The 12,488-nt window shown below is 37.0% G+C and overlaps 1 protein-coding gene across 1 annotated transcript in view; it reads right to left on the bottom strand.

Moving 5' to 3' along the window:
• The window catches only part of LOC148952097 (arfGAP with SH3 domain, ANK repeat and PH domain-containing protein-like), a 64,009-nt gene that overhangs the window by 18,387 nt on the left and 33,134 nt on the right, over positions 1-12,488 (bottom strand). The window contains exons 7-9 of the mRNA XM_089089134.1: positions 10,294-10,443; positions 8,219-8,408; positions 7,456-7,707 (exon numbers count right to left, since the gene is read on the bottom strand). Of these exons, the coding sequence (XP_088945260.1) occupies positions 7,456-7,707; positions 8,219-8,408; positions 10,294-10,443 (592 nt within the window). The remainder of the gene's footprint in view (positions 1-7,455; positions 7,708-8,218; positions 8,409-10,293; positions 10,444-12,488) is intronic.

Genomic DNA, 12,488 nt, shown 5'->3' with positions numbered 1-12,488 from the left:
AGTCGTCTTGAACAGCTTTAGAAAGAACTAATAAATTAAACTGAATATTTGATGTATAATGATATTAATTGCTGAAAGCTCATCAGTTCAAAATGTTACTATATTTCGAGTGTTTATTTTAATTATTAGTTACAAAAGAAAATATTTGTAATAAAATTTGTTTTCAAAAAAGCGCCAATGACGCTGTAGGTTTTAGACTTTTACAGTGAGAGAAGGAGGCGATACCCAAACTCTTGTCTTAAGTGATTTTTGTTCGTTTCAAGCTTGATTTACGTATTCAATTTAAGTTTCAGTCGTTTTAGATTTATTTATTAGTTTTCATTAATATCTATTTTATGTTTGTTTGCGTTGATTGTTTATTTAATTTCTGCTCGTTTTAAGTTTCATTTATTCTTTAATAGTATTTTCTGGTCGTTTTTAGTTTGAATTTTAACAGGTATTTGTATCTCCTGAGCATAAGTTTAAAATTGCCTTTAATTTTCTTTTAAAAACTTATTTTTAGGAAAGTTTTTTTTTAATTAATCACTTAAAAAAAGCACTACAATTTCTAATTTCCGTTCGAATGAGCTCTCTTCAGATGTTCTAGGGCCATTTATTCGATACAATTACCCTTGAAAAAAAAAAAAAGAAATAAAAAAAAATACGCATCCGTCATCCTTCTTCAGCAAAAAAAATCCCAGTTTTAAAAATAGAAGCTCGAAGGTCGAATATTATTAATTATCCAGTGTAGCCTCAGAAATTATTTGGATTGTATGAGTATACCTCAATGGATGATTTAAATAAATCATTCCCTAGAAAACATCATTAAATCATTAAATGATGTTACAGATCCTTATCGTTCAATATATCATTTTTTCATATAAATGAATCATTACATGGGATACATCATTATTTGAATGGTACAAGACAAATGTGAACGTGAAGATTCTTGAATACGTACTATTGGTTCCATCTCTGCGTTTCTGCGATTAACATGACCGCGTTCCTTCTACTGCTACTACTACTAACAACTCACCGCAGCACCAAGCCACCTGAGGCCAACACAGTTATACATGCTCCTCCTCTATCCCAGTCTTTTCAAAACCTCCCACTTTAAACCCTTCCAGGAAATTCTCATTTCCCTTATATCATTCCTTACGACTTCCTCCCATCCCAACCGAGGTCGACCTGCTTTCCGTTTAGCCTTAGCCGGTTGGTCGGAAAGGACAATCTTTGGCAATCTATCATCCTTTATCCGCAGAACATGTCCTAGCCATCTCAAGCTTTCTCTCGTTATAGCCTTAGAGACTGGGATTAACCCCGTCCCCCCCCTTTTTTTCGTACAGCCTACTGTTTGAAATACAGTCAGTCAGTTTGGTACATGAAAAAGTCCGCACAATTTCTCTGTAAAACATCTTGCAAATCTTCCTCCGCTTTTCGGATCACCCATGCTTTAGAACCATATTTGACCACTAACATCACTGTAGCTTCCAATATTCTAACCTTGGTTCGCACGTTGCACATATAGTCCAGTAAAAAAACGGTTTTGACCCGGAATTTGAGCAACAGAAATGTTTCAGGTACTAAAATGTTCAGAAAAATTTAACTACCTTAGTTCTGCCCTAGGATGGATGGATGATAGACTATCTATCGAAAAGTGAAATGACATCATTTTTGAACAATTCGGAAAAAAGCTTATGCTAGATTTTCCTCTAACTCTGACTATCTGTTTTTGGACAGTGTGAAGCTAGAAAACAATTCTTACTACATAATATTCTTACTGCATTAACATGATGAATAACGGAATCTCTAACATTTCACTAATTTCTTGGGATATAAATAGAAATCTTTCCGAGTGGTCTGTTGTGGTTGACCAGTTTGTGAATAATTATAATGTAATATGCCTGCAGTAACTTTTAATCAGAGATGCAGGCATAAACCTACTAAATCTCTGGCCGTCCTACTGTGTGTTCCCCATGCCTGCAAAACGTTCATCTCCGCGGGGCCGTCCGTCTTGCGGAATTGCCACGTTGGTTAGCAATCGTCTCGCGTGCGAAATATACGAGAACACTGACAATTTTCTTGCAATTAGACTAGATAACCTGCTAGTTATAAATGTGTACCTTCCAACTGATTCCCGTGACGACAAATCTGATGTGCTTTTGCTTTAAGTGCTGCCAAACTAGGCCACTGCCTTAAAAAACCCAAAAGCGGGCCCCTTGAACGCATAATAGTGGGCTACTTTAACTGTAATTTAGAAGTTAATATTAGTGCCCAAAATAGTCATTGTCGCATTCTAATAGGGATACTTGAGAACCGTTTTACTATTCACCGGAAGAACCAGAACTTTTCGTGTATCCACCAATCTTGCTCTACGTCCAATCTAGACCATGTTTTTGGTTCTAGTTCTTTGCCAGTACGTGAAGTTCTTGTCCTTCCAAATAGTTTCACTTCAGATCATTTTCCAGTTCAGTGTATTATCAGTAGGCCTACCTCGTTTTCGACTGTGAATAATTCGTCGTTACTCACTCAGAGGTGGCATGAGATTCAGGTTTGGCGTAAAATTTATAAAGAAAATTTTCAAGATTCTTGTGATCTTGTTCTGTCAAAAATTCGCGTACCGCTTGACCTACTTATGAAATTCTCTCATCGTGATGAAAGAGATGCGCGGCTACGTCTTAATATTTATTACGCCCAACTGACCCATGCTCTTCTGTTTGCCGAATCGCAGGGAGTACTCAAGTCTCGTGCCAGATAAAAAACTCAAGAAAAAGGATAGTCTTCTAACTCTTTTTTACAATTAGCATGCGACTGAGCTACCTTCTGGTACGGGATATGGAAAGAATGTGGTAGACCACACTCAGGAGTAGTTAAAGAGATTAGAGTTGCATCTAAGCGTAGGTTTGGGAAGGAACTTGCTCGTCACCGTCTGCAGTTGAAATCTGAGCTTTCTGAAAAAGTAATTAAAAATCCTAATATGCTATGCAAAATGTTTGATAACAAGGAGTCAGCGGGTCCCGAGTCAGATATCCCGTCTTTAACATGGATAAACTATTACCTTGATGAGTTTTCAGCCCCAAAAAAGGATCTTAACATTTCCTTTCAAGAAAAGCTTTCATCCCTCCTCTCATCAATTCCAGATAGAGATTTTATAGTTACCCAATCACAGGTTGCATCTGCGGTCCAAAGGTTAAAAAAAAAAAAGTCGGCTGGCATTGACCGTGTATCCGCCCTTCACCTTAGCCATTGCCGCCCGACTTTCACGGGCCACCAAAATCTTCTCTTTCACATGATCTTCACTACTGGACTCGTACCATCAGCATTCAGTACTGGGTCGCTTAGGCCAGTACTGAAGAAAGGAAAAAGTACTTCAGAATGTGCTTCGTTCAAACCGATCACAGTAGCACCAACGCTTTGCAAAATCTTCGAACTTTTGGTCATTGATGAAATCCAGGAAAAATGCTGGACTCCCCCTTCCCAGTTTGGGTTCCAGAGGGGTCTTGGTTGCGGCCACGCCATTTCTGCTTCGGCTTTAGTCTTTATTGACGCTCATGAATCATAGCAATCCGTTGTTATAGGTCTACATGATGTCCGCCTTGCCTACGACTCACTAGTCCCCGACCAACTCATTCTGGATATGGGAAAGAGAGGTGTACAGAAGGACATCCTACTACCCATTAAAGATATGTACGACCACCTGCAGACTGAACTCCTACTTCCTGGCCATGGTCGATCCCTCACTGAATATACACCAGACGTGATGCTGTCCTACCGAGGGAATCCTATAGTCCCAGTAAAAAAGGGTGCTCGACAAGGATCGGTCACATCTCCTTGTGCCTTTAATAATTGTATTATTGAACCACAGTCTACTATTGAGACAACATACATAGCTCGTGGCATAGACGTTACAATGATAACCTACGCCGATGACATTCTGAACCCCAGCCGCACAGTCGCAGGTACAGAGACCACCTTCTCCACACTACAATCAAATTACAGTCACATTGGTCTTGAATTTAACCCACAGAAGTCGGATATTCTTCTGTTCAACTGGCGCCAAGAAGAGGTCTCGTCTCTGAGGCTGGGAGAACTGTCTGTAGCCCCTGTCTCGAAAATTATATACCTTGGTTTACCAATTGGAAAGTATCTCAAAACTACCCGCTCCCTTCTTATTGATCATCTCCGTAAACGCCTGGCTTTTGCTTACAATAGAGTAGTTTCATCTAAAATCCGTTTCGACCGTTTAATTCTGGATCGACTTTATAACGCAGTATCCCTTCCCCATTTCCTGTATATAAGCCCGTTTTGGAGAATTTTTCCCGAGCCAGAGAAAAGAAAGCTCAGATCCACGTTTTTTAAGTATGTGAAGTTCTTGTTGCGGCTCCCGCCGTGGACAAGAAATTCGCACCTTGTTAAAAATTTTAAAATTGCGGACCCAACGGTAGCTATAATTGAACAAATTAAACGGTACAACGAGAAAGTCTCTTCCCACCCTTGGTACCGTTTGCTAAGGCAGTAAATCGCTGTCCATTTAATTTTATTTGCACATCTCTTGTCATATTTAGTCTTTTTACCGTCTCTTATCATATTTAGACTAGTTGATTGAGTCCGTCGATTATGAATTGAAGTTATCAAGTATTTTGCTGTAGGTTTGGTTAGTTGAATTGAAGTTATCAATCATATTGCTTATGTTTCTTCAGTACTTGGGAGTTTAAAGAGAAAAATTTCTTACGTACCTGCAGTACAGTGTATAATTGAGTTTTTGTTTCTCGTCTTTGTAATTTGTTCGATTATGTGTAATGTGTTGTAATTTGTTTTTTGTGTGTGTTTTTTCTTTTTTGGTGATACACCGTCTTTTGTACCTTTTTTCGACAGGTAATAAAATAAATAAAAATAAATAAAATATGCAGAACAATTGTACCTAACACATTACGCATGCAGACCCGCTGTACTTTACCCCCCGCCTTCCTTAATGTGCAAATTTATAGCCCAAATTTGTTTCTAAAGTGTTATTTTTATCATACTAAGGTATATTTCATTAGGGTTGAGCGTCAGAGAAACATATTAGAAGAATATTAGGTCGGGGTATATCATACAAGCACCACTTAGTCTTCTTAACAATAATTTTCAAACTTATTCTAGCATTTTGAAATCACAAAACCTCTAAAAGTCCATTCATTTTGCTCACACTTCCATCTAGGATCCTTAAATCATCAGCATAATCTAAATCCAGGAAAGTTTTACTTCCCCATTTGATTCTGTTTTCTTCCATTGCCTTTCCTGCAATCCTTAAGACAAACTCCATCACAGTGATCCATATAATTGGGGATAGAACACAGCCCTGCATAACTCCTGATTTGATACGAAACCAGCTACTAACCCCATTTCCTAGCTTAACCATTGAAGTATTGTTTTTGTACACAACACTAATCACTTTAATGTATTTATATGGTATACCATACAAGGATACGACCTTCGATAAAGCTCTTCTGTCAGCTGAATCAAACACTTGCTCAGAATCATAATCTATAAGTTCCAACGTACATAGAAATGTCTTATACATGGAAGTGATTGAAGATATAAGAATATTTGTTCTAAGTTAAGGTAAATCTTTATTATTTTTATTTTATTTTTACTCATAAGGGGCTATGTAATAATAGCAGAAACATGATTTCAACGATCATTTAAAATTGTAAATGAAATTATTTTTTCTTATTCGACGTCTTCGGTAATGAAAAGTTTAATGACTTATCCTCCGTATGCCAGATCACAGACTTCCTAAAATGCTCCTCCACTGGCAACTGGAAGGCACCCCTCACCGAGGAAGACCAAAGAACACACTCCGTAAGACGTACGAACGTGAGAGAAAAATCCTTCAGACGAGTCTCATCCCAGAGTCGGAGGACATCTACGCAGCAGTTCTCTTGAGAGACGATTGCACGTTGACGCCCTGTGTGCCTCTCGAGGCACCGGAGGAACTAAGGTCTAAGGTAAAGGTTTATGGGAAAAAAATAACACTAAACTTTCCAATTTATGCTAAAAATATTGCTGAGAGCCATGATCGAACCAAATTAGCGAAGCATAAAATGATGAGAAATTCGATCATTACATGAGCTTTTATCAGTAGTTTAGAATCAACAATATCTAGTCGATTTAATATTGAACTTTCAGACATTACAATAAAGTTCTCCTTTTCTCGTCTGGAATGCTACAAGTTCATAAAGCTCCATCACACAAGATTTATTGAAGGTGTATCATGATTTCCGACCGGAGTCACACCCAAGGACCAATCCATGCTATTGTCGAGAGGTGGAAGATAAACTAGAAATATACCTTTTAGGAACATGAAGATTCAGTAAGTGTAACCTGTACTGGAGCGTGGCAAATTCGACACAGGTTATTGATTTTTTAAGTGACGTTTTATCTCACAGTTTAACTACATTTGGTGTCACAACCGTTTAAGATAATTTAGCGCAAAAGGAAATTTTTGAAACTTTGGGTTTTTAAAAGTTTTTTTGGCTGAGTTTTTTTTTTTTTTTTAGTTTTTATAGATTTAAGTATTAAAAATAAACGAGAAGAATAATGATATACTTAAAAGGTGTACTATCATGGATTGCAATTAAATGTCGCTATTTTAACTTTCAAATTCCCAAAGAGTGGTCACATACTTTCTAATACAAGTTTGTAACCAGCTTTTATAGCCCCACTATATAATCAGTCAATAATAAATGGCTTCGTGATCAAGTGAATTATTTTTTAGAACTTATACGAGTGATCACGGTAGTTCTGCTGGTGGTCTCGTGGGCATGGAATGAGAGTCAGGGTCCTCTCGGTAAGCTGATTTCCTCGGTAAGTTTGTATTACTACGAGATACAGGTTTGGCTAACTGGTTAGGAGTAGCCTACGTTATTTGGCCAGATTAAAGAAGTTTAAGGAGAGAAGTTTCATTTGAAACTGACCCTAACAAAGAGGACCCTTGAGTATCGGTTGCAGGCGCGGGCGAAATATAGACCACTGCGTAAGATACTATAGTCGGTAATTTTACTTTAAATTGTAATCAGGCCTATTTCGAGAGACTTGACTATTGCGTTAGGATGTTTTATAAAGAATGACGTGAAGGCACGGAAGACAATGACTTAAATTCGTTGAGTAATATTGTTTTTTTTTTGTTTCCGTGTATACGGCCACAGGCTTTTAAACACACGTATGTGTGCATAAACCATGAGTATTTAATCAATCAAAGCATTGCTTAAATTTTGTTTTGTATTATCTTTTGTGTGCAATAAACTCTCTCTCTCTCTCTCTCTCTCTCTCTCTCTCTCTCTCTCTCTCTCTCTCTCTCTCTCTCTCTCTCTCTCTCTCTCTCTCTCTCTCTCTCTCTCTCTCTGTAAACACAAAATCTGTATTTTTTTTAATCTTGTCGAAATACTTGCTACAGCGAGAAAAAAAAAAAAAAAAAAAAAAAAAAAACAATACCTGGCTGGTAAAGGGACTGGGTCATTAAGTTTGAATGACTCATTGCGGAAGTACTTCTTGTCCGAACAATATCATTTCCCGTTGATTTGGCTCCAAAGTTTTTAAGACTCTGCACACCAGCATCAGATTGATTTCTCTGATGCCCACCAATATGGGGTGTGCTGTTACTAGTGTTGAGCGGATAAAGTTCTCCTTTTCTACTAAGTTGAGTTGGTGGTGGATTCGGTGCCAGCCGCTTGTGTCGTCCATTGTCTATCAAATAAAAAAGCATTTCTACACGTTTTGGAGACAAATATACAAAAGCTTTTATATTATAAAAATATTCTTAATCAAGAATCCCTTAGCTAGACAAAATACTTGAACAAATGCATTAAATAGGCAAATATTCAAGAAGAAGTACTTTCACCCAAACTCTCCTTCTCAAGACAGACGAGGGCGGGAAAAATTACGCTACAAATTTGAATTAAAGTCTTTTGATTTTGGACGGACAGAATTTGAGGCATCTTAGAGTTTCACTTCTTTCTTTTAATATCAGTGCCTAAACGGACAAACGAATGAGAAACTAGTCAAAATTAGCCGAGCAAAATTTTGTCATAATGCAGTAACTGGCTAAACTTTTAGATTCTCTCTTCTATTTTATAATGAAGGATTAATGTTCTTAGCCGATTTTCATCAGTTGTTAAAACAAAGAATATCTATTATAACCTTCAAAGATCAGAGCCATCCCCGTCAGTTAACCACCTCCGGCAAATAAAATTCTTACCTATAGCCTTTTTAATGTTGGAAGACGGCGCACTTGCAGGACCAAAATCAGGGCAGAGTAGTTGTGCGGGCGGACTAGAGCCAGGGAGACTTTCAGAGGTTGAAGAGCGAGTTCTTGCTCGTGGAGATACTTTTCCAAGTATATTTAAAGGTCGAGGTCTTGATGACGGAGTAGAGCCGCTTTCCAAGACCTATTTGGGAACCAATACCTATTATAGGATGAATAAGAGAAAAAAAATGCACAGAAACTGAAAAAAGATGACATAAATTAAACAAAATTATCCTATCCTTCAATCGAAAAATAAAAATGTTGAGTTTTTACACATATTTTTATACTCTATTTGTTCCGTCTTTCTTTGTCCATATTTGGAATATTCTACTCCTATTTTCCCGAAATCCTAGAAGAGGGGAAAAACAGATGGTCTTCTTTACTATTATTATCGCTTGTGAACTGTTTATAGAGCTAATAACTTCTGATAGGAGGAGTTTCCAAAACACAGTTTAGACAAAACAAGTTTAATTATGAAACGGCATATGCTCGCATTTCCTAAAGTGTGGGTAGCATCCCGACGTTGGGTCATAGAAAATTTTCTTGGGCGTAACAAAAATGTAAAAGCAATTTTCTTTTTCAAATCGTTTTTTTTACGCCATTTGCGTGCATTATTACTCTTTCGTAAAACTTTATTGCCAGCACCCATGAGTTGTGCTTATAACATTACTAGGTGTTGGAATTCCCACAAAGTACTTCCCATCCATTTCCCAGCTTAAATATTTCCTGGCCCATATCTATGCCCCTACAGTATGGTATCTTTGCTTATCGCCTCTTTTTTCAGAAGGAAGAAAACAAAAGGAAAAACAAAGTGTGCTCATTTACTAGGGTTTTATGTGAATATAATTGTTAACTTCTCAATTGCTTGTATTTTCTTTTATAATTTAACTATTTCGAAATTCCTGCGTATAAAATAGGCAAATAAATAATTAAATTTTCATTACAATAATTTTTTCTCTAAAAAAATGTGTGCCTTTTTCATAATCCGTCTTGAAAAATCTTAAAACCTCTTACCGAGCCAGGGTCAGGAAGGTCTGTGATACGCTGGTTTAGGGCGTATCCAGTAATTTTGTCTCTGGGACCAGGGAACAAAATCATTTTCCTCTTACTTTTGTATTGTTTTAATTTACATTAAAAGCAATTTAAACGATTGGCAGGCATACATTCAAACTTTTAGAAGTAAACTAGGTCTTGGAAGCCGGGGAGGGGACCCCTTATTTTTCGAAAATGAAAGTTCTGAAGCCTAACTGGCCAGCCATGACAAAAACAAAGAGAAAAGGAAATCTTAAGGAAGTGAACCAATAGCTAATGAGGGTAGTAAGGTTTTAGAAAATCACCAAAGGAGTAGCTTTAATACAAGACCTGGGAGAATTAACGCAGTGGTAGCAGGCAAGAGGATTATTCCGCAACATAATAATTAACTTTGTATTCATTTTATTTGATCCAGTCGCTTGAGTGTTCTCATTGGAGCAACTCTATTTAGCATATGTGGTGCTCAACCAAAGTAGCGACAACTGTATATATTTGTTGTTGTTTTTATTATTTCTTGGTTTTGGATTTTATTTGATTTACGCTGTTTTAGTTTTTATCTTTGTTTCTTAGCGTTGAAGAGGCCTTGTTTTATACAGGCGAAATATCCGCGTCGCTTTAATCTTTTTATCTTTTCCCTTCTACTGGCCGTAGTCCCGTTTGTCTTCATCTTGAAATTTCTCTCTCTTTGCTTTTCCCTTACCTTTGCTTTGTTTTTGGTCTTATATTCATTTGAATTTGTGGAGCAACAATACAAATATATTCCTCATTTTTAAAGAAAAATATATTCATGTTTATAATCATTTGACGTTTATTACGTAAAAATTAAGTAGACTATTACAGTTAGAAAAACGCAAAGTTTCTTGTAGTATTTCAGAAACTACAATACTTTGTAACACGAAGGCCCCGAAGGGAGGGAGCTTCAGTCCCTTACCCCTTTGGTTACTCCCCCTGATTATATGCCACCAAATATACAAATAACAACAACAATACAATACCGGAGTTTCAACAATTGTTTCATCCTCAGAGAAGTCGGTAGAGCCATCATCTTGAGACAAGTTCCATGGATAAAGAATATTGTCCACAAGTAACTTCTTATCAGAGGCAGTCAAATTATTGTATGGCTCCAACCCCATTAATTTGTCTAGCTGTGAAAACAGAAATTAAGAATGAACACAGCCAAGAAAACACAATGCTACAAAACGAAAGGACGTAATGCTGTAAAACGAACAAAACAAACAGGAAAAACACGTTATTCGAATCTCATCCTTTCTACTAATAGTCAGAATAATTATAACGAGCAATACAACAAAAAGAAAAGTTATTCATACAGATCTTTGTCTATATTTTCAATCCCCCCCCCATGTTTAACAAAGATGTTTGGTTCATATTTCCACACCTTTCAGATAGGTAAAATTCAAGCTTTAAGCGTTTTAGCGGGAAAATTTAACATTTTCTGATCTCGGGAAGAGCATGGAAGCATTGGCTTTTTCATGTTGGTCCAACGTAATGTTGGAAGAACTTGAGCCCGCGAGGATGACTTTCCGTAGTTTTTACGAATTAAAATCTGCAAATCGCTCTGGTATACGGAGATCCAAAACAGCTCAGGTATACCTTTTAAGAATGAAATTATTGAGCGTGCTAGGTTAATTAAGGACTCTGGACTTATTATTGACGCTTATTTAAGTATTATCGCGGGATCTTGGGGTAATCCTAGCCAAGTGGATTGGTGCGCTGGATTTAGGATCCTTTGTCCGAGAGGACGAGGGTTCGAATCCTAGTTTACTCAATTATTTGGTTTGGGCCGGGGGTCAGTGGCGAGACTCTGTAAGCTCAGCCAGAGTCGACCCAGTTTTAAATGGGTACCTGAAGAAATCTGGGGAAGGTAAACAGGAAGGGTGTGCGAAAGCACAGGATGGTTGGCCTCCAACCCCTCATTGTACTTCCTGGCTGAAGGGCCAAGAAACGGAGATCAGCACCGCCGGTAGGGACTTTAAAGTCCAATGCAGTATTATTTACTTTTTGGGGGGGGGGGGGTAATCCTTACGTTAAACCATGTTCTAATTGATTGGCTTTAAAATTACCATATTTTTCGTTAAAAGTACCGTATACCTCGTAATGTTCATCAATATGGCTTGTTGCTTTTCCTTCTATACTTCGACAATATATTTGTATTACAGAATGATGCTATTGGAAGATACTGTGGAATAGAGACTCAAGTCCATGAGATCAATATATGGGAAACTAACGTCATGGCATATGGCTTACGTGGTTATTATGCGATGGGTCTTATTTGCAATTATTTTAATGGTTGCCTGATTGTTTTAGGGGAGCATTTTTTGAGAGGAATAACGTTCATCATCAAGATGCTCGGATAAGCGGTGATATTAAGGGTTCTAACGTGGTTTCAAGCAGGACTGCTTTTTCTACCATTTACGGGGGCCCTAAGAGTAGGGGAACGAATTTAGCTCAGACATTAAGAAGCAACATAATTTTAATCAATTTGTGTCTGAATTGAATGCTGAATTTTGGGTTAAATGTACCTTCGAATCAGATTGATTAACATTTTGTATTTTTTTTCTGTTTTATGATTTTATTTATTGATACATTTATACTTATTAAAAGAAAAATTTCATATCGAATAAATAATTAACAATATTTTTTTTCTGTTGCTTTGTGATCACATTATTTTATTATTTATTTTTACTGTGCAAGTTTCTTTTTTTTTATTTCATATCAGCGCAAAGTTTCACCCACATATCTAAAGGCCTATTCACAATGTGATTATGCTGATACCTGGCGGTAATCTGAACCAACCCGATCTTCTGATTTGATCTTGAGTTTTCTGATTAGCTGAAAAATTCTATGAGGAATTCTGATTTACTCAACTTAGCACTAGTAATCTTGGTATTAGTAAAATTTCATTGTGAATGGGGCCTTAATGTTATTTTTGTATGTTTAGTTATTTGTATCTATTTGTTTTATCAATATACAAAAAATCCAGAGATTGGTTGTACTAGATTTTCCTCATTAACACTTAATGATCAGAGTTTGCATCTTCTAAGGTCACAGTTGGTGGGTTGTTTCTGAAGTATTTCTGAAAAGGAATCTGATACATTCTTTGTTTAATTCGTTTTATGATTCATTGAAAGAAGTTATCTTGGATACATGTGATAAGCCCCAGTCGAATCCG

Source organism: Artemia sp. Qi Xiang Cuo, chromosome 5, assembly GCF_049724085.1.
Source record: "Artemia sp. Qi Xiang Cuo chromosome 5, ASM4972408v1, whole genome shotgun sequence".
NCBI classification, from domain to species: Eukaryota; Metazoa; Arthropoda; class Branchiopoda; order Anostraca; family Artemiidae; genus Artemia; species Artemia sp. Qi Xiang Cuo.
This window is presented reverse-complemented; position numbering and strand designations above follow the sequence as displayed.